The sequence below is a fragment of the Choristoneura fumiferana genome, chromosome 5 (genome assembly GCF_025370935.1).
Source record: "Choristoneura fumiferana chromosome 5, NRCan_CFum_1, whole genome shotgun sequence".
NCBI lineage: Eukaryota > Metazoa > Arthropoda > Insecta > Lepidoptera > Tortricidae > Choristoneura > Choristoneura fumiferana.
In genome coordinates this window covers 11,548,179-11,574,654 of record NC_133476.1, presented here as the reverse complement: position 1 = coordinate 11,574,654, position 26,476 = coordinate 11,548,179, and the positions used below count along the sequence as shown (strand labels likewise).

Genomic DNA, 26,476 nt, shown 5'->3' with positions numbered 1-26,476 from the left:
ATTTTCAATGTGTTGCGTTGGCAACTCCAGCATCTATCTATCTCGCTCGCTCACTTGCTGCAGCACTGGGTACGTGTGTATGGGGGAAAATATTTTTTGTTTTCTTCATATTACTTACTTTATTAATTTCATTATTCGATTTCGTACAGGAGGAAGAAAACCCGATCCTGGCGTCTAAAGGATAAACTTTCAGATTGATTGGCTACAGTACTTTAGGTAAGTCTTGAATTATTTTATCATGACGAGTTCCACGTCAAATGTGTTGGGAGAAAGAAGGTGACACGTATTATCACGAATTCGGGATGCTGATATTTGTATTTCATTTATGTAGCCTCGTGTCCTAGTGCCGTATTTATTACTATTCCGTAACCTACTTACGCTTTCCATTATTCGTAATATTCTTATTTGAATTAAATGAACGTCAAAACAAGAAAATGTGCCATCTCTAGTTGTCTCACTGATAACCTGGTTCCGTGAGCGGTATTTAGTTAGATTATCTATTAACTTGCTCCTAATAATTACTAACACTGCATCTATGATTATGTACATATACTTAGTGTATTTGCTTGCGTTTTGTTGCTTGTTGGTATACTGTGTATAAAGTATTAATTTTCCCACTACTGTCCAAACTAATGAGAAGTCAAATGAAAGAAAATAATACATATTTAGAACAGATTTAGCCTTAGTTGATTAATTTATTAACTAGGTTTTGATAACTTTGTAGACTATATTATTATATCATTAATTGATTCTTTGCTTAAAAGTAATTAAATGAATTTATAGATTCAACGGTCACTAATAAAAAGTTAGTGACTATAGCATGAAACTTCTTTGTAATTTATTTTGTGTTCTGAAAATTTATAACAACTGAGCTAAACTCAAACACATCAAAATCAAAAAATATGTAAGTACTTACATAAGATTACAAAAAGTCCAGTAAAACAAAAATATCTAAAGTTAATCAGGATACACCATATCAAATCATTAGTATTTTATCATTTCTAAACATTTAGAATATTTTGATAAGCACATGTAAAATTCTTAGATAATATTCTATAATCAATAATATCATTAAATAGTTAAGATTTAGTTAACTTAATAAGCTAGTTTGTGCCATATATTTTCTGCTTATAACAGCATGATTTCCAATTGATAGGAGTCTTACTTGTAGAATATGTAGCGCTAGGTTTATAGGTTTAAAGATCATTTATTCTCATTAAGAATTTACAATTCACTTATTATGAGAACTTAAAATTAAACATGCATGTTTTAATGAGCGAGAACATAAAACGAGGGTAGGTAACAATGCAACACTCCAACAGCATTCAGCCGATACTTATTGCTAGTGCAGGTAAGATCCGTGCGCCGCGCCGAGTTGTAAACAAGACAATGAAACTCCGAGCTAACGCAGACTGGAAGTGGCATAGCGTAGTTGCTTTGCATTTCGTGTCACTACGAAATTAATGTTATAATGATACTTTTTTTACGTTTACGTTTACTGGATAATAGACATCAAGTTAAGACCTAAGCCATTATTCGGCCTTGTGTACCTTGGCACAGTCAGGAGTGGGCAAATACATTATTAATACAGTTAAAAATATGTTTGCTAATTCATTATCAAACTGATTAATATTATTTCCCAGTAAAGCTATCCCTATTGTAGTTTCACAGTGTATTAGTAATTACTGTAATGTTGTGTAAATAAATGCATGTGTAATAAATACATAAATAAATAATAATAAATCATTGTCCATGAACTGCATGTATTTTCCACCCAACCAACTGCCATAGGAATAGATACCTATTCTTAATATTTTTTGTTTGTGTTTTTTCAAAACACATAGGTACTACTTCTTTACTTTATTTGTAACTGGCAATGTAATCAAATATTGGGAGAAATCTTACAGCTCTAAGTAAGATAAACCTAAAATTTGGCAGATTATATGTAGACCTAATGACAATATAATAATACAGTAGGTACCATTACCAAATATTGGTGTGTGTGTGCATGTGTGTTTGTGTGGTCACTATATCTGCAATAAAAATTCTAAAGTAAATTGTTTTAGATCACAGAGATCTCAAGACATTTGTAAGATATTTTTGTGATTAAGGACATTATTTCATTAGTATATTTAAAGTTCTTGTTTCATTTAATAATTCAGCACCTAGGCAACCGAGCCCCCCTTGGGCTAAAACTCGCTAACCAGCGTTTTCCCAGAGATAAGACCAAGCAGATTGATTTTTCATCCCCGAAAACCTGTACATACCAAATTTCCTCGAAATAGTTGGAGCAGTTGTATGCATGATGTGATGACAATCTTTCCTTAGCAGATTTGTACACAAATTTTTGTTCATTTTAATTGTAGCAAGCTTTTGGTTATTGACTTTTACCAACTTAATAGTTATTCAGACAACCAGGTGGATGAAAATGAAACTTGTAAGATTTTACTAACATACTATGAGACATGTATTTTCATTGTAGAAGGCAGTTTGATAAATGATGGTCTCCTAAAGATACTGATAAGTAAAAAAGTGGGAAACAATTGATAAGTAAAGAAAGACGCATGGTCACAAAGTATATTTTGATTAATGTTGATTGAGGCCAAGCTTCTTATACTTTCAATTGCTATAGTTTCTGTCAGGTCTCAATCATAAAGAATTTTACAACATACCAACTCATATGAGTTGGTTTATGTCTACAATATTCAGAGCCACAAATTAAGTACATATTCAGCAAATAATTATTACAAACTTCAGTTTGAACAGTTGTTCAAATATGTCACATGGTATGAAATTTCAGTGCACATATTGTATTTGTCTGTAGTACTGTAACGACTTGGCGCGGACAAGGACTGCTGGAGGAGACGAATATGATGCATCAGCAATCCATGATGGTTGGAGACATGTTGCCGGTTCACCCGGAGTTGCCTGTGCACGGCGAAGAGATGAATAATGTGGGGTACGAGAACAGCGGGTCGCACGCTTACGACGACCTGTTCCCCGCCCTGCCGCACTCCGCGCCGCCCGTTCAGCGCCACATCCAGCAAGCCACCAGCAAGCTGCGAGTGGGCTCTTCGCTTCATACCCAGGTACTTCTCACTAAAAAAATTTCTGGTGTTACTCACTAAGTTAGTTAAGAGTGCTCTTATTTTATGAAGAGGTTTGTGGAGAGGTCAAATCTAACCAGCTTTGTAGTACTGCTTAAAACTGCTTACTATCCTGGCAATGAGCGGGCCACCAGCCCACTAAAGAAATTATCCTAACAAAGGGATCAATATTAGTCTTGTGAAAGAAGCATACTCGTTGGCTGTCGTTTGCAGCACTAACCGGCGTAATGCCACGCTAGATTCAAGTGCAACACGTGGCGCCGCGACACGCCGCTCAGTCGCGCTTACGTAATCGACATGATGTTTTTAATTTCATTTGCGCAATTTACAACAGGTGAAATCGACTTTTATATTTACGCAATAAAGCTGATAATCGCTCGCCCACACGTCACCGACGTCTCTACTTTCGTATGCCATTACATGCATAAATTGTTTTACTTGTAGTGATTTTGTTAATGGCCCCTGTTCAATTGGTTTGTTTAATAGGTATTTCACGTGCCATACGAGGAGAGGAAACTGGATAACGCCAATACGTTTGGCGAGGGCGAATCGTTGCGAACATGTCAGGCTATCACCAAGGACACAGGAGCCCACATCGAGATTTCTACTAGCAAGGACGGCAGCCTTACTTTCCTTCTTACTGGAAAACATAGTGCCGTGTTGGACGCTCGTCGTAAGATCCTGACGCATTTCCAACAACAGGTAAAATTTGACTTCAAAAATCTTATGAATTATCTCATTACATCATGCATGAGTATTTGAATAGTACAATGCACACATACATATGTAGGTACACATCGTTACAATTTAATATTACAAATAACACAAAAGCTTGTATATACCGATATTTACACAGAACGGGGATCAAATCCCAAAATATGTACTTACCATGATGTAATTTTTGGGTATTTCACTGAGATATTTTCAGAATCCCGGAATTTAAATTCAATTACTAGTGTTATGGTTTTCGCGTGCGAAGCCGCAAGTAAATTCTATGTTACTTATAAATTGTTAACGTTCTACAGGCTAGCAAGCAAATCTCGATACCGAAAGAACACCACCGCTGGATTCTGGGCAAGCAGGGGCAGAAACTGAAAGATTTGGAGAAGGTGACTGCCACCAAGATAAGCGTGCCCGGAATAGCCGACAACAGCGAGATTGTTACCATCACCGGCACCAAGGAGGGGATCGAGAAGGCCGAACATGAGATCAGGGTCTGCTCTGAGGAACAGGTACAATATCAGCAGGATTATTCCCAGTCATATTTTGATATCGGTAGAATTTTGTATGTAAACAATGTTGTATAACATCAGGGCTTAATATGCCCAAACACACCTGACACTACCTGACTTTTTAGCTTCTATTATTTCTTTATTAGAGTAGAAGGCAAAATCCAAGTTTTAAGACTATATTGACAGACATTCTTTTGACTACAACGAGAAGTAAGCTTCTAAAACAGATGAGATTAGTTTAAATATAATTCAAAGTTCATCATAGGTTCGATCTATTACGAAATCTTGTCTGTATGATTCTCATCATGTCGTGACTAAATTACTTAATTTGGTAATAATATGAACCTCTTACAGCTTAAACACGTAATCTAGTAAGGTTTTTTTTTTCAGTCTCGCAAAGCATTCGAAAGGATCACGGTACCGAAGATATATCACCCGTTCATCCAAGGTCAGACATTTCATAGTCACATTCTTTATTAACTTGTTTTTAATGATAATATGCGGCTGTTAAGTTCGCTTAATACATTTATAACCTATTAGGAAAACCCAAAGATGACTCACAGAATTGAATTTAATTGTGTAGGTAATTAATTTTCTAACTACCCATATCATCACCAGTGATGAAATAACTATAAGTTGAGATCAGTTCATCTTTATTATGTACTATTTTATTTGTAGTTTGTACACTAACATTTACCACCAATAGTTTTATTATTATTCTTGGTCTCCATTATTTATCTCTTTTAAGAACAAAAGCTAATGTTGCTTAGTAAAAAAATATTTGAGTACAGTCAGCAACAAAGATATGAAAGTGCTAAAAATGTGTATACACGACCTTAATGTTGAGGCAATAAAGTCCTGTATACATATTTTTGGCAGTATGGCTGTTCATATCTTTGTTGCTGACTGTACAGTATGCTAAACCATATTGAGACATTTTTGAAACTTTTTGTTACAACGAAAGTTTTAGCTTGATAAAAAACTTCAACTTTGCATAGATTTGTATTTTTTTTTCTTACCTTTTTTGTCATAACTTACTTCTTATTTCTTACGAGTCTGGGATCTAAATTCTTTGTTAATCGGAAGTACACTTAGCACGAAATCGCGCCAACGCTGCTATCATCTGTAGAACGTAGTCACTAAAATCGAATACACGGCTCGTCCACCAGGCGCATGGTGTCAGTCATTAATTTGACGTCCTTTCACATTGATATTAAATATATGTATGTATGTGATTTTTTTTATGTACCTATATCTTATGCTGAATGAATTTGTTTTCTCTAGGGCCGTATGGCGAGCGCGTGGCAGCAATTAGCGCGGAGACCGGCGCTCGCATCCACATCCCACCGTCGTCGACGCAGAGCGATGACATCGTGGTCGCCGGAGAGAAGAACGGCGTACTTGCAGCCAAGGCGCAGATTGAACAGATACACGAGGATATGGTAAGATTTGTTCACAAAATCTATCAACAGACACGTCCAGTTGTATCGATACAAACACAAGGATTGTGTGTAAGGTTAAACTGTACCAGATTCCTTGCGTTTGCTGAGCGTTCGACTTGGGTTTTTATCGTTACAACAAGCGCATAAAAAACGACATGTGGTCCTTTATGAACGAATTTATGAATATTCTATGAATGTGAAATGAATGTAAAATGAAGAGTGACCACGTGCGAGGCCAGTTACATACATACTTATAAGAATTAGTGCAAAAACAAACTTTATATATAGCTTGAAACTATCACTAATGAGTTATCACTAAGTTACATCAACAGTTGAAAGTCCATTAAGCATTGGCTTATAATCAATTGTATGTGTAAACACATGTGTATTTAACCTTTTAACCGCCAATACGTTTTCATTCGTACGTGCCCGTATCGCCACCTACATCAAAACTATATGACATTTTATCATAATTCTAAGACTGCGGCGAAATGAGCTGGATAATTTTTGTCGTATAATTCAGACAATGGCAGTTACAGGGTTAAACTAAAAATTAATTACTAGGCGTTTTGTTTATTTTATTTATGTACAATACAAATATTCTTTATTGATCACCAAAAGCAGTACAGGGAAATAGACCGAAACATGTCGAACTAAACTCGGTTTAAGACGTGAGTTATCCGTTACGATATCATTTAATATCAGTACAGGGGCATCACAAAAATAGAAAAATTCAGGTAGACAATAGGCGGTCTTATCGCTAAAAAGCGATCTCTTTCAGACAACCAATTTCTGTGAAATTTATAAATATGAACAGACTAATGTAGGTGGCAGAGATACAGACAGGAGAAACGTAAAATTAATAGACAATATATCGTGACAATGGGCTCCTCAGTCTGCATAAAAAAATAGGCCATGAAATAGAAAAAAATAAAATAAACTGGTCTAAAAAATCTATCAAAAATTGTTGCCTAATAAATTGTAGGTAAAAATGTATCTATATAAACATGTAAATGTGAGTCGGTTTCTTTGTCTATGTAATTTTGTTAAATTGTTATTTCATTTTGTCCAGGCCAAGAAATGTTCGACAGTCCGTGTCGAGGTCCCGAAATCACAGCATAAATACGTGATTGGCAGCCGCGGAAGCACCATCCACGAGATTTTGAAGGAGACCGGCGTGTCCGTTGAAATGCCACCTCCAGACTCGCCTACTGGCACTATCACGCTTCATGGACCCCATAACAAAATCGGACTAGGTAAGTTTGGGAACATGGGCTTTTGATACGAGAAAGTTGGACGCAAAACACGAAAAATCGATAGATCGTTATGCCCACGGTTATGCCAAACCAGGCTATCCCCACTCGTCCAAGGCCGCGCGGTAAATACTGATCTCTAAGTGTATCTCAGAGGACACAAATGCTAGTCGGTTGCAACGCCTCGCTGCGCACTGACGGTCCTACCTACCTACAATATACGTTTCCCGCGTAAACAACTCTCGCACCTATGTACCTACCTAATGTCAAAAAAAAAACAAAATGTCGGACATATTCAGCGGTGCACCAATCAATCAACAAATAAAAAATTGTCTTTTTAGGGTTCCGGAGCCAAAATGGCAAAAACGGAACCCTTATAGTTTCGCCATGTCTGTCTGTCAGTCTGTTTGCCTGTCTGTCTGACCGTCCGCGGCTTTGCTCAGAGACTATCAATGCTAGAAAGCTGTAATTTTGCACGGATATATAGGTAAACTATGCCGACAAAATGGTACAATAAAAAATTCAAAAATATTTTTTTTATGGTACTTCCCATAGACGTAAGTGATTTTTTTTCTCATCCTACCCTATAGTGTAGGGTATCGTTGGATAAGTCTTTTAAAACCATTAGGGGTTTACTAAGACGATTTTTCGATTCATTTTGTTTGCGAAATATCTAACTTTAAAGTGCAAATTTTCATTAAAATTGAGCGTCCCCCCCCCCCTCTAAAATCTAAACCGGTGGGTGGAATAATTTTAAAAAATCAGGATGGTAGTAAGTATATCAAACTTTCAAGGAAAACTATAACGGCTAAGTTTGCTTTTAGTAGTTTATGAGTAATTAGCAGTCTAAGGTATAAAATATACCTAAACTTGGAAGATTCCGTATAAAATACGAAAAATATTACTTAATTTTTTCGTAATGGCTACGGAACCCTATTTTGGGCGTGTCCGACATGCTCCCGACCGGTTTTTTAAACTGCCGTACGACCTACGACGTACGACGAAGAAAGGTAAATGTTATTGCTATATGTATGTTTATTTATTTTATACGTCTTAGAATTTATATTTTTTGAAGTCTTTTAATAAGGAACTACAAAGTATACCTACGACGATTCGAAACTGTTTCTTACAGTTTTTGTATATGTATTTCACGTGATTTTAATATCCTATTGACTTAAAAGAAGGAGGAAGTTCTCAAGGCGACTGGTTCTTTATCAAAATGTTTTTTTTTTATGCTTTTACCTCACAACTATGCCATTTATCAACAGATTTTGAAATATATTTTTTCGTGTGAAAGCTTCCAAGCTCCCGATGGTCCAGTATAAATTTGGTTCAGATCGGATTGGGATTGTAGTAGGTTTCAAAAAAATAGTATTTTTTTTAGTTTTCTTTGTTTGGTGCAAGTCTGGCTTAGATTTTTTAAATAAATATATTTATTGTTCAGTTGAATTCATTATTAGCCTCTCTAAAATACCGTATCTACTAGTTAGTTACTACATAAACTATGACATTGTTCAGTTAATAAAATTCAATCAGTTGTTTGTTTTGTGGAATCACCTTGCCCCCTGAATACCTAAAATACCAAACGAGCAAAGACGCGAGTAAAAGCTAGTGTTTACATAACGGAGGCAACCCTAGCGCACATTTCAATGACGTTGCGTCACCCGCGCCCTGATAGGAGCGGTAGGCATCGATAGCGGTGGGATCGCCCTCCGTCCCTACAAGTGGTGTATCTGTTACGTAGTAACTTGTATATAATCTGTGGCCAAACTACAGATAATCTAATCTAAGATTGATCTATTTATACCTGACTTGCGAAGCATGATTCTGTGTTTTTTTCGGCTTTGAAAGCATTCGGAATGCTCGCTATTTGTGCTTAGTTTGTGTACCTCTCTAATCTTGGGAAATAAGCACTACAATGTTGATGTCAATACTAATTCGACGGACATTGTTCTGAAGTAATAATAATATTCATTTTCATCCACAGCATTGTCTAAGGTGTGCGAAAAAGCTAACTCTGTCAAAACGGCTACAGTTGACGCTCCTACATGGATACACAAATACATTATTGGAAAAAATGGCTCTAACATTAAAAAGATTACTCAAGACTTCTCAAAGGTAAATTCATGCCCAAACCCATATATATAGTGCACGAGCTCTTAAAACTTCATGTTTTGTCGACAAACTTGATTATAAAAAATAAAATGTTCTTAGGTTCATGTAGATATGTCACATTCTGAAGACAAGCTGAAAATTGATGGACCCCCCGAAGAAGTGGAACGCGCGCAATTAGAATTAAATGATTTCGTACAGAATTTGATCGCTACCCTCACCTACGTGGAACTCACTGTCGATCCCAAATTCTTTAAACACATTATTGGCAAAAGTGGAGCCAACAGTAAGTGCTGCAAATAATTTAATTAAGAAGTCAATATGAGTTGAAAAATATATTGATTCACTTTTTTTTAATTCAGCTAATCATTCCTTTGTTTTAATTTCTAGTTAACAGACTGAAGGATGAGACTGGCGTAGTTATAAATATTATTGAAAACGAAGGCAACAATGTCATTCGTATCGAAGGTAGCCACCAAGGCGTCGCCGATGCTGAAAGAAAATTAAGAGAGATGGTTATGAAATTAGAAAACGAAAGGTCGAAAGAGGTGTATGTTGATCATAGGTATATTAAATCTCTCATCGGAGTCAGGGGAGATAAGATTAAAGAAATCCGCGAGAAGTTCGAGCGAGTGCTCATCACATTACCAGACCAGGGGCAGAAAAGGAGCCCTATCAAACTAAGGGGCCCGCAGGAAGACATTGAAAAATGCGAGAAACATCTCCACAAGCTAATCAAGGAGATTGCTGAGTCTTCTTACGTGCAAGAGGTCCCTATCTTCAAGCAATTTCATAAGTTTATCATCGGAAAAGGTGGTGCTAATCTGAGAAAGATTCGTGACGAGACGCAGACCCAGATCGACTTACCGGCAGAGGGTGACGATAGTGACGTCATCACGGTGCGCGGCAAGCGAGAGAACGTCGAAGATGCAGTCAAGAGGATCCAGCAGATCCACAACGAGAAAGCCAATGTAGTTACAGAGGAGGTGACGATCGCGCCTAAATATTACAACTCGCTGATCGGCGCGGGCGGTAAACTCATCCATTCTATTATGGAGGAGTGCGGTGGAGTGCTCATTAAGTTCCCGCCTGCAGATAGCGACAGCGACAAAGTCGTCATCAAGGTTGGTTTATGCACAATGTTCAATTAAGCTCATTATTTTATTAAGTACACTTTTTTTAATTTTATGTAATTTAGTAATGTATTTGTGATTGATTTGATCTTAATTACTCGGAACATGTGACAGAACGTATTTTTAGATCTTATTTTTATACCAAGCCATAAAATATTCTTTTTATGCGTTCATCCTTTACTAGATGTTTCAATCATTCTGCTAAAATTACAACCTAGTGGATTAGTTCCGGTTAGCAATAGCAAACATTGCATTTTCTTTCTCATACTTAAAAAAAATGAGCTTTTAAACCAGTCGGATCAAACGCCAATATCCGATTACTATCGCAACGGAAGGACCAGTCGCAATTTTGATCTAAATAGATTCAGCTGTATATATTATACTATCTTTCGTTTTAATAAAGAATTAACTCTTTTTTAGGGTTCCGGAGCCAAAATGGCAAAAACGGAACCTTTATAGTTTCGCCATGTCTGTCTGTCTGTCTGTCTGTCCGTCCGTCCGCGGCTTTGCTTAGGGACTATCAATGCTAGATAGCTGTAAATTTGAACGAATATGTATGTAAACTATGCCGACAAAATGGTATAACAAAAATTTCAGAATTTTATTTTTTTACTGTACCTCCCATAGACGTAAAGTGGGGGTGATTTTTTTTTCTCATCCAACCTTGTAGTGTGGGGTATCGTTGGAATCATTAGGGGGTTGCTAAAACGATTTTTCGATTCAGTGATTTGTTTGCAAAATATTCAACTTTAGTGCAAATTTTCATTAAAATCGACCGTCCCCCTATCTAAACCGGTGGGAGGAAAAATGTGAAAAAATTCAGGATGGTAGTAAGTATATCAAACTTTCAAGGAAAACTATAACGTCTAAGTTTGCTTGAGAATTATTAGTAGTTTAAGAGTAAATAGCAGCCTAAGGTTTAAAATATACCTAAACTTGGAAGATTCCGTATAAAATACGAAATCCTTAGAAAAATATTACTTATTTTTTTCGTAATGGTTACGGACCCCTATTTTGGGCGTGTCTGACACGCTCTTGGCCGGTTTTTTATCAATATTTGCTGAGACCGTTAAAAATAACTTAAATTGTTTAAAGGTGGCCTGGGACAAGAGTCTGTACTTTGATTCATTAGGAACTAGCACAAGAAATCGCACTAATATTATAAATGTGAAAGTTAACGAAAAAATGGCATAGTTTCCGCGGGATAGCGATAACCGAATTCTAATTCGGACTGAGTCGGGGGTAACGACTTGTGTATACATAAAATCATAGACGCTATTCGCTCGCTTCTCTTGTTATGTAATTAGTATGTAACTGTAGAGATACGAGATTAAGGGGCTGTTTCACCACCCATTGATTAGTGTTAACTGACGGTTAAATGTGATGCCGTCTCCGTCTATTCGAACAAAACAAATAGAGACGGCATCACATTTAACCGTTAGTTAACACTAATCAATGGATGGTGAAACAGCCCCTTAATAAACTTATTCTTATTGACTATTGGTTATCTCGCCCAGGGTCCAGTGGAAGACGTGGAGAAAGCCAAAGCGCAGCTGCTAGCGCATGCTTCCGAGCGCGAGCTCACGTCCCACACGGCCACGGTGCGCGCACGCGCGGAACACCACAAGTTCCTCATCGGCAAAAGCGGGGCTAACATCAAGAAGATTCGCGAACACACCGGCGCTAGGATCATCTTCCCTACCGATAAAGACGAGGATAAGGAGGCCATCTTTATAATCGGTTAGTTTTTTCTGTAGCCTGCAGCCGCTTAACAATTTTTATGATCCAACTTCCAGGTATTCGAGTTCTTAGAATTTTTCATACATCTTGAATGTCTAGACTAGACGATACCTATACAAGAAATTATATAAATATTACCATACCATTTTGGGGGCTTTTAGTATTTTCATTCATAAATAATAATAATATAAGAAAAGCTTTGGCTGCATTATTTAAGCTAAACCTTACATACCTACAGTACAATGTACTTACTCTTAGGGGCTGTTTCACCATCCATTGATTAGTGTTAACTGATGGTTAAATGTGATGCCGTCTCCGTCTATTCGAACAAAACAAATAGAGACGGCATCACATTTAACCGTCAGTTAACACTAATCAATGGATGGTGAAACAGCCCCTTAAAGTGTCAAGTTGTGCCTACTCTGTTTTATAAAAGCTTTCTATAACATTTGAATATTTATACAAGTCTTATGCATAATATTATTTTTACTAGATGTAAACCCGGCTTCGCTCGGGTAAAATGTAGACTCATAATATTATGTTTAAAAAATTTTTTTTGCCACTGAAAAGACTATCGTACCTACCTATCGAAAAATCTGAAGTATATTCCCAGCCTTAATAATTATCACAAACGTGCTTTCACAGCTAACCTACGTATCGGTATTTCACCAGTAGATAGTTCTGCTAAATCTTATTTGCCCAAATAACTATGATGTCTCTGTCTCATAATCAAAGAAATTAGACCTAAAGGGCCCCATATATACGGTACGATTCGTCTGTACGATCGATCTGATGAAAATCGACGAATCGTACCGTGTGTGGGGCCCTTAAGAGGTCACAATGGAGAACGAAATGCCTGCGACACTTACGCCACTTTGATATGATGACTTTGACATGTTTACTTCGCAACGCCATTATATACTGAGTAATTTATTCAAGTATATATTGAAAATACTCGATAATCCGAATTTTCCGCGTACAAGTTGTCGACTCGGATTGACTAATTTTTTACGCTCTTCAATTTGATGTGCATTTCGTTCGAGTCTACCGTAGACCGGTACGGAATTATTAATATAGACTAGATGAAAACCCGGCTTCGCTCGGGTAAAATGTACTCATAATAATATGTTAGAAAAAAATTTTTGCCAGTAAAGACTGTCGTACTTATCGAAAAATCTGACGTATATTCCCAGCCTTAATTATTATCCCAAACACTTTAACGGCTAACCTACGTATCGGTATTTCACCAATAGATATTTTCTCCTAAATCTTATTTGCCCGAATAACTATGATGTTTTTGTCTCATAATCAAAGAAATCATACCTAAAGGGCCCCATATGCGGTACGATTCGTCTGTACGATCGATCTGATGAAAATCGACGAATCGTACCGTGTGTGGGGACCTTAAGAGGTCACAATGGAGAACGAAATGCAAACCTGTGACACCTTTGACACGTGGTGACGTGACACTAACGCCACTTTGATGTGATGACTTTGACATGTTTACTTCGCAACGCTATTATATACTTAGTAATTTATTCAAGTTTATATTGAAAATACTCGATAATCCGAATTTTCCGCCTACAAGTTGTCGACTCGGATCGACTAATTTTTTACGCTCTTCAATTTGATGTGCATTTCGTTCGAGTCTACCGTACCCCTGGACGAAATTATTAATATAGACTAGATGAAAACCCGGCTTCGCTCGGCTAAAATGTAGACTCATAATATGTTTGAAAAATTTTTTTGCCAGTAAAGACTGTCGTACTTATCGAAAAATCTGATGTATATTCCCAGCCTGAATTATTATCACAAACACTTTAACGGCTAACCTACGTATCGGTATTTCACCAGTAGATATTTCTCCTTGATCTTATTTGCCCAAATAACTACGTAGTCGGTCCCAAAGTTCTGTCACAAATGAAAATAATGATAAAAACAAAAGTACCAATCAGTTTTTAATAAATTATATACCAATTTAAAGTACATTTAATAAAGAATGAAAATTACTAAAAATTATTCAAAATGACTTCCTTAGTTTTTAATACAGGCCCTTAATCGGCGCAGCCAGTCGTCTATCACAGCACGCACCATTTTCATGTCTATTTCAGTGACTGCTTTTCTTAAAGATGACTTCAGGCTCTCCAAATTTTTATGGGTTTAGCACAGACCTTCGCCTCTAAGACCTGCCAAATTTTATAGTCCAGAGGATTAAGGTCCGGACTGGAGGAAGGCCAATCTTCGTGTCTTATAAAGTCGATTTTTTGACGGTCAAACCACGCTTGAGTGGTCTTGGATTTGTGTGCTGGAGCAGAGTCCTGCTGGAACACAAAATTATGTCCTGAAAATAGCGTGTTGGGCAGATCTTTAACATGCTTATCCAAAACAGTCTCTTGGTACACTTTCGCACTGATTTTGACCCCTTTTTCGCAAAAATGAACCTCAGTTGGCCCTTAATAAGATCAGAGAATACTCTTCAGAGCTCCTAGCGTACACTCTATCATTATGTTTATTGTACTTCTCTTCAATATCGAAAATCTTTTCGTCTGTAAAGAGGATATCACGGTGTCGATTTTTCGCGTACCGCTTTAACATTTTCCGGGATCTTTTAAGCCTTATTGTTTTTAGACGGGCATTAAGTAAGTGCCCACTCTATTTTTTGTATGCTCGTAGACTAAAATCTTCGTTTAAAACCTTTTTGACGGTTTTTCTACTGACACCCATCTGCAAAGCCATCAACTTCTGTTTTCGGACAGGATTTCTTGCTATGCGCGCCTTGATCGCTTTGATCACTGCTGGTGTTCGTACGGAGCGAGGCCGGCCAATTCTTTTCTTGTCCTCAACACTGGATACTTCATTGTACCTATCAATAGTACGGTACACAAACCTAAGCGTTATATTTAAATTTATGAGCAACTTGAAAATGGTACTTGGCGAGTGCCCACAGCGGTGCAATGCTAAAACAGCTATTCGGTTTTCTTTCAATGTCCACTCCATCGTGAGAAATTGCAGCGAATGACTGTTTATTGTTTTAAAATAATTGTCAAACATTAAAAAAAGGAATTCAATAAAATCATGTTCTAAATTTAAAAATAATGTGAAAGTGACAGAAATTTGGGACCGACTACATATGATGTATCTGTCTAATAATCAAAGAAATTAGACCTAAAGGGCCCCATATACGGTACGATTCGTCTGTACGATCGATCTGATGAAAATCGACGAATCGTACCGTAAGAGGTCGCAATGGACACACAATGGAGAACGAAATGCAAACCTGTGACACCTGTGACACGTGATGACGTGACACTAACGCCACTTTGATGTGATGACATTGACATGTTTACTTCGCAACGCCATTATATAATTAGTATATTATTGCAGTTTATATTGAAAATACTCGATAATCCGAATTTTCCGAATACAAGTTGTCGACTCGGATTGACTAATTTTTTACGCTCTTCAATTTGATGTGCATTTCGTTCGAGTCTACCGTAGACCGGTACGAAATTATTAATATAGATTATTATAATCAAATAATTTTTGCTCAGGGCGTGAGGAGCAAGTGGAGGCGGCACGGAAACAGCTGGAAGCTGCTGTGGCGGATATTAGCAACGTGTCGGAAAGTGAAATGGCAGTTGCGCCGCGACATCATAGACACTTCGTAGCTCGCCGCGGAGAGGTTTGACATTGGAAGACTTCATTATATCTTCAATTCATATTTTAACACTGAACATTTTATTTAAATTTTGTCATGATCGGTAGAGATCACATCATTATAATTTGTTTAGATAGAACCTTCTTCAAATTTAGAATGAGTATTTTTTTTACTAAACATGCTGCTTCCGCTTCGCTTATTATGGCGTGGTCATGCGCAAGCCTACTTAACTACTACCTAAAAGTACATCTGAAATCACCCGAAATATTTAAAACTTCTTCAAACTATGTAATATGTAGCTCAACTGCGACAAATAAGACTGTCATAGCACAAGTGTAAGCAGCTGAGCAAATGGTAGCTCTTAAATAAAAATACAAGGCTTTATATCCATCTTTTGTTTTTCTATTTTGTACTTTAAATCATAACTTTTGGTGCAGGTGTTACGTCGCATTGCGGACGACTGTGGTGGCGTGCAGATATCGTTCCCGCGACAAGGCGTCAATAGCGACCGCGTCGTTCTGAAGGGACCCAAGGAGTGTATCGAAGCCGCTAAAACGCGTATACTCGAAATCATCGAGGATTTGGAAGCCAAGGTAAAAAAAAAAACTAATAAGTTGTAACTTTAAGCCTATCAAAATAAAGATAAAATAAATTAACTATCGTGGAGATCATTTAGCTACTTCAAGTTATTATAGACTAGCTTTTGCCCGCGACTTCGTCCGCGTGGAATAGTAACTTTGGGAAGTATTTAATTTATTTAGGATACCTATTCTGCCAATAATAGCACATAGAAACTGCTACGGTTTACTGAAAATAACCTATTTTAATACATTACAATAAATATAAACTTTTTTTTGTTCTTCCATTCTTTCGTAAAACATACATATTTTGCGGGTAGCCACATTTTAGCAATACGACGTGTATTCTACCCTGCCAACACAAAAGGACAAATTCTTCATAGTGAACTCTTGACACCTTACGTCCGTTATTGTAAGTTAGGAGGGTAGGATTATAATTAAGATAGCATTTTTATTAAGCATAGCTACACACACATATTTTCGATAAATAGGTATAGATATTGTAAATTTGTTTGGAATTCCTGACGAACTTTCATCCCCACATTTTCAAGTCGAAATTTGAAAGGCGCCGGAACAAATGTTTTTTAGGTTTCCGTACTTCAAAAGGAAAAAATGGAACCCTTATAGGATCACTTTGCTGTCAGTCCGTCCGTCTGTCTGCCAAGACCCTTTATCTCATAAACGCGCGGATAGTATCATACAATACAAATATTCTTTATTGCACACTATAAATCAGCATCGGCATCGAGTTGAAACTAAAACCCTAAACTCAGGTTAAAAGTCCTGAAAGCTGTGATAAAATCAAACTTCTAAGTCAAGGCATAGCAAGGCAAGGCAGTTCCATATAAACTTTCATCCCCTATTTTATCCTCTCGCGAGTTAAATTTTCAAAGACGCTTGAACAAATATCTATTTATTTCTAATAAGTGCCCAAATGCCAAGTTTCATAAAGAACCATCGATTTATCTTCAACAATGAGGATTTTCCATATAATCTTTCATCCTCTATTTCACCCCCTCACAGGAAGACTTTTAAAAAACGTGCGAATAAATATCTATTTATCTCTTATCACGTGCCCAAAAATGCCAAGTTTCATAAAGAAACATCGATTTATCTTCGAAAATAACGATCTGCCATATAAACTTTCATCCCCTACTTCACCCCTTCACAGGAAGAATTTAAAAAAACGCGCGAACAAATATCTATTTATCTCTTATTACGTACTGAAATGGCAATTTTAATAAAGATGACGACCTTCCAAATAAACTTTCATCCCCTATTTCACCCCCTCACAGGAGGACTTAAAAACGCACGAATAAATATCTATGTATCTCTTATCACGTGCCCAAATGCCAAGTTTCACAAAGAACCATCGATTTATCTTCGAAAATAACGATCTTCCATATATAAACTTTCATCCCCTATTTCACCCCCTCACAGGAAGAATTTTAAGAGACGCGCGAACAATTATCTATTTATCTCTTATCACGTGCCGAAATGGCAAGTTTAATAAAGATTCAACGATCTATGATAGATCATCTATCTTCGATAATGACGACCTTCCATATAAACTTTCATCCCCTATTTCATCCCAACAAATATCGACTTTGTTCTTATTAAGTGCCTAAATACCAAGTTTCATGGTTTGATCATAGACAGCGACGAACTTCCACCTTATAAACTTTCATTCCCTATTTCAACCCCTTAAAGCCTCTTTTTCGCAATAAAAGATAGCCTATGTTCTTTCCCAGGGTCTATTCTATCTCTGTACCAAATTTCATCAAAATCGGTTCAGCGATTTAGGTGTGAAAGCGTAACATACAGACAGACAGACAGAGTTACTTTCGCATTTATAATATTAGTATGGATAGTATGGATTACACGTTAGTATACATACGTTGCAGGCGGGCGAGAAATATTGGCAGAGTTGAAGCTTAAAGAAGAAGATGGCTAGCTACAGACTGCACAGCAGGCTTGTGTTATTCGTATCTTAGTGTCAAAGTGTCAAGATACCACAGATTGTATAAAGTCTAAGAGCTGCGATAATTTATTACCATCAGACTAGCATCATTTTTAGGGTTCCGGAGCCAAAATGGCAAAAACGGAACCTTTATAGTTACGCCATGTCTGTCTGTCCGTCCGTCCGCGGATTTGCTCAGGGACTATCAATGCTAGAAAGCTGTAATTTTGCACGGATATATATGTAAACTATGCCGACAAAATGGTACAATAAAAATTAAAAAAAATTTTTTAGGGTATCTCTCCCATAGACGTAATGTGGGTCATCCAACCCTATGGTGTGGGGCCCCATTTTGGGCGTGTCCGACACGCTCTTGGCTGGTTTGAAATGTAAACTGCGTCAACCAACAGCGCGAGTCTTTAGGTCATTTACATATCGCACCTTTGCGACAAATCGGTGCTATCTCCAAAGTTGCGTAATAGATGCAACAGTTTTGTCGCAAAGAAGCCATATATATAAAGAAGCAATATGAAAGAGGCGGCCGTTTGAAATTGTTCGTTTTTTTCGATCGAAAGTTTGCATATGCTAACAATGATTTGGTAATAATGTCAAAAGGTCGCTTTTCCGTTTGGATAGGAAGGTTCCCGCATGCGACCATAGATGGCGCTAGTAGACATGAAGTAAAGAAAAATAAACGTCGTTCGTTAGTGCCGATTTTTATAGAATATCACCAAGAAACGAAACATGATTCTTCTTTGTTTAAATTTTATCCGTCTTTAAATCCAAGCTATTATTTTTTCCTAGGTGACAATCGAATGCATAATCCCGCAACGGCACCACCGCACCGTGATGGGCGCGCGTGGCTCCAAAGTGAAAGACATCACGGCGGAATGCGACGTCCAAATCAAGTTCCCGGAACGCGACACGGCTGAGGCGGCCGACATTCCCGTACGCAACGGAGACGAGGAGGCGGGCGCTAATGATGTCATCCGCATCACCGGGAGACCGGAGAACTGCGAGGCGGCCAAGAAGGCTCTACTCGAGCAGGTAAATATCACCACTATAAACCACAAGTTGTGATGTTGGGCGTTCAAAGAGACAACTGTTTAGGTTGAAAGCTGGGTTTATTCTGAATGTAAGCGAGGATACAAATGATTATTATATACTTAACTACTAGGATACATAGGTAAGAGCGAAAGTATGGTGTAGCACACTACAACGTTCCCAATCCGCAGTGGGCCCGCGTGGGAATTACGTACAAGCCCTCTCATACTGATTTGAGGCCTGAACACACCAATGGGACGTATATAGGCTGGGATGATGATGATGATGATAATAAATCCCAGCGACGGTTTTATGCGGTCCCTAATGACGTTTTTGCATTACTATTGACGTGCCCTTTGGGATTAGGAGAAAGTCGTTTAGTTTGCCACTTAGTAAAATTTTAATTTGGACGCTAGCCGGTGGCATACGGATAGGCACGGATCCCTGACGAAGTCAAAATCCCTCCTGGCGCTCAACTGTAGTGATAAGTAGCTAGTAATAAGTTAGTTGTGTAAGTTGTAATCTGATCGATCCTTTAGTTCTATAAGCTAAGTTAACTTTAAGTTCCAGTCACTTATTATACTGATAGTGCTTAAATTTAAAATTAATCAAGTCTTAATATAGTGTATTAGTGTTCATAGTTGTATTTCTTTTATTTCTTACTTGGCAACCCATAACAAAATGGTTTTGGTGACCAGATGGCCTAGTGGTTAGAGAACCTGACTACGAAGCTTGAGGTCCTGGGTTCGATTCCCGTGTCGGAGCAGATATTTGTATGAAAAATACGAATATTTCGTCGGGTGACATGCAAAAGTCAGTAACAAATACCTACTTACAACAAAGCTCGTATCTCAATATGAAATTACTAACTAGATACGACTTTTTGAAGAGCAGTGACAGAAATTTTAGTGAGTTTTGCTTGTCAGCCGGCGATTTGTTCTCGGGTCTTGGGTGTTGAATATGTATTTAAGTATGTATCTATATCTATATAATTATATGTATCCATTGCTTAGTACCCACAACACAAGCTTAGCTAAGCTTACTTTGGGACTAGGTCAGGTGGTGTGAATTGTCCCGTGATATTTATTTATTTATTATTATTTATGACGCAACAATGATTTCAATTTGTCTGTACATGTAAATGGTTCATCCATAACCATGAGTTGTTATTTACGTAAATGACGACCCTCAACCTTTTCAGTTAGAGGCATTGTTTAGTAAATTTGAACAGTACAAACAATGAGGTATGTTCCATTCATGACGTAATATTGAATACGTTATTTGGTTATTTTTTATACGTTTTATAAATTAAAACTTCACAATACCTGTTATCGAATAGAGAAATAATTTTTAAGCTACCTTTACAAATAACAAAGTTATGAAGGTTTTCAATTCAAGATTAGACAAATAAGACATACTTGCATGTGACGCACCAAAGTTGATTTTCTAATTATCTCCAAAAAGTAACAAACTTTTAAATATTTTTCATCACACTTGCTCGTAAACAGTGTCATAACATGCAGACTACCTTGGTTGCAACCCCCCAAATAAAACCCTCGACCTTAATGTGCTTCTCATGAAACCCATGGTCGGTAAATGAGTCTTTGCGCGTACTAATTTTCATGCCATGAAGCTCAAGGTCGGTAAATGAGTTTTCATCACACTTGCTCGTAAACAGTGTCGTAACATGCAGGCTACCTTGGTTGCAACCCCCCAAATAAAACCCTCGACCTTAATGTGCTTCTCATGAAACCCATGGTCGGTAAATGAGTCTTTGCGCGTACTAATTCTCATGCCATGAAGCCCAAGGTCGGTAAATGAGTTTTCATCACACTTGCTCGTAAACAGTGTCGTAACATGCAGGCTACCTTGGTTGCAACCCCCCAAATAAAACCCTCTACCTTAATGTGCTTGTCATGAAACCCGTGGTCGGTAAATGAGTCATTGCCCGTACTGATTTTCATGTCATGAAGCCCTAGGTCGGTAGGTGTGCTGCTGCTCCGTGCGGCGGGCGGTATCGGCAATTTAAAAAAGAATATTAGTTTTTCTTTTACAAATGTACAATTTTACTCGCAAATGTGATGAAAAACATTGTATGTCGCACGGGCGGTACTAGAATTACGAACATCGACTCATTAAAGCCTTCGGTCTTCGACTTCGGGCTTCTAATACTCTCTCGTTCGTAATTCCTTATTTACCGCCTTTAAGACACAATCTAGATAAGTGCTCTTAAAGTGGGTGATCGACGTACGAGCCGTTATACCGCGGTTTTACAACGACGGTATTACTCGCGACTCGTTGGTACTGATCGACTAGCGAGCAAAACAGTCGTGTGACCGCGGTTGAGCCATATGTCGTGTTCAAAGTATGAAGTATTGATTGCACATATAAGTACCGAGTTCCCTAATAAAATAAAAATCGGTTATTATTACTATGTATAGATATAAAGATCTTCTCTATGCCATACCATAGTTCAATGTAGGTAAGTACTTACTTTGAGTCTGATCGTCGAGAAATTAAAGCTCCTTATAATACCATAACTTTGGCTGATACACAACTTCACTTCCGGACCCGGTTCTCAAGCTTGCAGTAACTTTGTTACTTTCTTTTGTTTCGCCGAAAACTGTCAAAACTGCCGGCTCGGCTCGCCGGCCGTGATCGACACGCGTTTTACACGGCGAGCCGAGTAAAAAATTAAACATACTTGACGAGCCACGAGCCCGGCTCGTCGGTATATAAAACCACGTTTTGTATTGATACACCGGCAAGCTTTACCGACGAGCCGCAAAACCGCGGTTTTACTCGCCGTCGATCGGGGCCTTAAAGACGTGTACTATCTGCTGTAAAAATATTGGTACCTAATTTGTTAGCACCTTATATAAGACATGGCAAATTCAGGAGTTGTCAAATACTTATAATTAATTATTTATTTATTAATATAAAAAAAATACAATTAATCCTTTATCGCATCGGTAAACCGCATCACGGTTTGTATCGATGCTGCATTCCGCAATAGTTATAAATAACAATATTGATGCTTACTCTAATTTACATATTGTTCTAACACATGCCTACAATTTCGCAACAACCCACAATTCAGACACAAAAACTCCGTACCTAAAATACACCGCACACCATCGGACGGGCCGGCTAGCCGCTGGTATAGTAACATGCTATGTACTTCATCTGGACAGAGAAGAGTATGAGCAGAGGCGGCCCAAGGCGTGGGCCACGGCCTCGCGGTCTAAGGAACCTCGCACCTCAAATGGTTCTTGTTTTTTTGAACATTTGAAAATCCGTCATCTAATGTGTGGTGGCCATCATAAGGGCCTCGCAAAAATTATATTTCCCGCGCCGAATTAAGGCCCTACGCCGCCACTGAGTATAAGCAAAATGTACTGTAATTAAATGGATTTTTGAATTTATTTTATCAAAGCTCTTAATTATACAAAGATAAATAATTAATTCATTTAGACTTAGAGAAATATCGTGCTAGTTTTTTTACAATGCATGCAGAGCCACGCGGCTATGGGTTTATAAGTGATCAGACTGATCAGTCATCGTCGGCAATGTTCTAGCGCATTTGGTACGAATCGTCGTATTTTTTATGAGATGTCAAAATTTTTTGAAAGAACATCGAATAGTATTTGGCCCCACTCAGCACAGTGTCATTTACCCTTTTCTCGTGACGTCTAAGCGAGACCTCACGCAACGTGATCTATTCCATTAATCACAAACACTTGTGTTTGTTCAGGTGCCGATCACCATCGAGGTGGAAGTGCCGAACGAGCTCCACCGCCTGCTCGCCGGCCAGAAGCGAAGAGAACTCATGCAGACGTACGACGTGCATCTACTGTTGCCGCCCAACGAGGAACAGACCGATATCGTCAAGGTTAGACGACAGGACTTCAGTCCCCAGGCACATCTGCTTGGGAATTACTCTGCTGTGATTTGAAAATTCAACCTAATTGTTTTAGTAATAAGTTACAATATTCATTGTAATTATTGAAAATACTACTAGCTTTAAAAATATCCTTTGAGAGGTATGTATTCGATAGCTGTTTTTGATCTGTGGTAGTATGCTCCAATAAATGGGGCCTTATTAAGGGTTAATGGCTTCTTTGTTTACACTTTATAAATTGGATTGAAATAACGTATAGTAGGTATGGCATGAAAATGTATTTGAATTTGTTTAAAACAAGAAACTTTTTATACAGGTAACTGGAACGCCCACAAATGTCGAAAAAGCGAAACATGCGCTTGTTGACAAAATAGTTGAAATGGAGAAAGAGAAAGAAGATAGAGCCTTAAGGTAAGAAAATTATAAATATTTATCCAAAACTCACAAACTACATGTATAAACATACAAATAGGTATGATTGGTTTTTTGGAATCTTTTTGTATCGAGAGACGTCAACACTCTTTCGGAACTAACCGCTCACCCAGACAAGAGATGTCGCTACTATATAAGCAATCAAATTATTATTGTTTTTTTGGATTCCAAAACAAGATCTAAACATAGATGTCGCTAGTGCTGCTGCTTAAGTAGCGTAGTAGAAAAAAGCAACCTGAGATATGTGTGCATAGGAGAAATTTGTGTCTAGACTCCTGTCAGCGGTGGTGTAGGGGTTATAGCACGCAGCACGGAATGCTGAGAATCTGGGTTCGATTCTCAGCGCTGGTCTCTTTTTCTGGTTTTTCTGTGCATTCATGTCTCACTTTCTATTTTCGATATATAAATAGGTACTCATTGTTCTTGAAAAAGTAGCTTCCAGTAAACAACATTGTCATCACTGGTTTCATACATATTGATTAGTTGCTAACAAGTCAAATATCCACAATCCACATATTTATAATTGACATTATTTTTTATTTCCTTCGTTTAAATACTTTAGCTTCCGATTGAAAGTCTGAAACTAAAGTAGATATTTTTCCTTCCGAACAAAGACAAGGAAAGATTCATGATAAAAGGGCACGGAAGTGTAGCGCTGACTGCTAAATTCTGCGCATGTGACAGTCGCGCACGCTCATCAGATCTTACGCTTGCCACGTGCACCCTGCCCCCACAATACCTTATTTTATACTTTTACGGGTGACGTTCACCGCTATACTTCCGTATCGTGGGCTGTACGAAGGTTGTCGCTCGCCACATGACCGACCTTGTGTATTAGTTGTATTACCAACTCAAAACAGTGACAATTCTGTAGGATGATGAAACAATTCCATTATAATAATTCTAACTCATTGTAACGAAGCTAAGTTAGAGAAGATCAAACTAATTTACTCTGCTGCTGCTTACTATCGTAAGTCTTTTTTTGCCTGACTATGGTCTTATTTTTTTTTTCTACGTTTTTCCACGCGAGAAAACTTGTGTTATTTTAAAAAAAATCTTACACAGGTCATTTGAGTTGAAATTCAAAGTGGACCCAGAATATCATCCTCTTGTGATCGGCAAAGGCGGTGGGGTCATCACAAAGATCCGTACCGACTACGGAGTACAGATCAACCTGCCAAAGCGAGGCGAGCCCGAGGATGACGTCATCACCATCCAGGGATACGAGGACAAGGCGCAGCAGGCTAAGGACGCCATTCTAGCCATAGTTCACCAGTTGGTAAGTAAAACAAATGCCAACAAATCAGGTTTTAAGAATCTAACCAACTTGAAAATAATATGGCGGCCGATAGACCGTGTTTGATCCCCGCCCGGTCGGGGCAGATATCGTATACACAATCCTCGAGTCTTGGGTATTTAATATTTACATATTTATCTTTATAAGTTGCCTAGTACCCATAATACAAGCTTTGCTTAATTTGGAACTAGGTCAATTGATGTAAATTGTCCTATGATATTTATTTCACGCAAAAAAAAAAAAATGGTAACAACCTAAAAGTAAAGATACACAACACTAAATGATTAAATAGAACAAATGAAAAATTAAAATGAAAATGAAAAATGAGAAAGTTTATTTGGGTATTTTACGTGGTATACAGACGAGGTGGAGCCTCCTATTAAGCAAAAGTATGCATGTAACAAATAATAATAATATTTACTACTCAACGAATAATAACATTAACAGAAATGCGCTGCCGACACGAATGTGGTCACGCGAGTTTCGTTAAAACAGGTCATACGAAATTATGGGACACAGTGAGTGACGTCCGCGTTTGTTATATTACTGTCAGTGTTTAGGTATAAATTATACCGTATAATTGACATTGTTCATATTTTACCAATGTAAAATATGAACAAATAGGGTTCTTGAACAATTTTGTCCTATTCTGATCCAAAAATACTTACAGAGTTACGAATATATCGGCAAAAATATGTTTGACCTTGGTTTGGCCTTCGTATTTTCATTTAAGGGATTCTCAAAACAATATCCGATTGAATGTGACACGGACAGTTAGCATCTATTGACATTCACAACCAGTGCCCTGTTTCACGAAGCTACGAGTTACAATTTACAAGCGGTAGTCTTTGTTTAGCAGTATGCATTGAAAAGAGACTACCGCTTGTAAATTGTAACTTGTAGCTTCGTGAAAAGGGTCACAGGTCGTTTTTATTTTAATATTCTTTTACTTGGCCTTTCACTTGATTTCAGCCGCCATGTGTAATTTACGAGACAGTATCTGATATTAAAAAAAAATTGAACTAATGTGCCATTTTATGCCAAGGTATTTAAATTAGTATCTAGAAATTATCTATATTTTAAGAAAATAAGGTATAAAGAGTAGTAATAAGAGTGATAAATGCCTCGCCGTCGAGGGTAAAATGGAATTTAAGAACACATTGTGCACTCCGCTTTTCACTTCGTATGGGAGGATGTTTTACAGAAAAATCGAAAATAATTCACGTATTTCTAAAACAATATTATTACTCATCATCCCAGCCTATATACGTCCCACTGCTGGGCACAGGCTCCTCTCAGAACAAGAGGGCTTGGGCCATATTCCCACGCGCCCAGTGCGGATTGGGAACTTCACACGCACCATTGAATTGCTTCGCAGGTTAGGCAGGTTTCCTCACGATGTTTTCCTTCACCGCAAAGCTCGTGGTAAATTTTCAAATGTAATTCCGCACATGAATTTCGAAAAACTAGAGGTGCGAGCCGGGGTTGAACCCACGACCTTCTTTTGAGAGGCGATAGGTCAAACACCACTAGGCCAACCCACGCTTTTTTAATATTATTACTATTGCATATTAATATTGTATGAAA

General features: G+C 37.8%; 1 protein-coding gene and 1 pseudogene across 1 annotated transcript; both read left to right on the top strand.

Annotated features, from left to right (window-relative positions):
- Window positions 1-24,970, top strand: Dp1 (satellite-binding protein 1 Dp1). Its single transcript, XM_074087879.1, has 18 exons — window positions 1-69; window positions 150-216; window positions 2,825-3,089; window positions 3,594-3,809; window positions 4,133-4,339; window positions 4,730-4,787; window positions 5,624-5,781; window positions 6,854-7,037; window positions 9,022-9,152; window positions 9,249-9,432; window positions 9,537-10,270; window positions 11,797-12,019; window positions 15,571-15,701; window positions 16,115-16,270; window positions 19,020-19,262; window positions 23,014-23,151; window positions 23,477-23,571; window positions 24,658-24,970. Exons 3-18 carry the CDS (start codon window positions 2,871-2,873, stop codon window positions 24,953-24,955), a joined length of 3,375 nt encoding a protein of 1,124 aa, XP_073943980.1. The 5' UTR covers window positions 1-69; window positions 150-216; window positions 2,825-2,870; the 3' UTR covers window positions 24,956-24,970.
- A 368-nt stretch (window positions 24,971-25,338) lies between these two features.
- Window positions 25,339-26,476, top strand: part of LOC141427728 (conserved oligomeric Golgi complex subunit 8-like) — a 3,571-nt pseudogene continuing 2,433 nt past the window's right edge.

Coding starts and splice junctions, on each gene's coding strand:
- Dp1 (XM_074087879.1), top strand. CDS start 2,871: ATGATGCATCAGCAATCCATGATGGTTGGAGACATGTTGCCGGTTCAC. Junction 9,153..9,248: donor TTACTCAAGACTTCTCAAAG/GTAAATTCATGC, acceptor AAATGTTCTTAG/GTTCATGTAGATATGTCACA. Junction 15,702..16,114: donor TCGTAGCTCGCCGCGGAGAG/GTTTGACATTGG, acceptor CTTTTGGTGCAG/GTGTTACGTCGCATTGCGGA.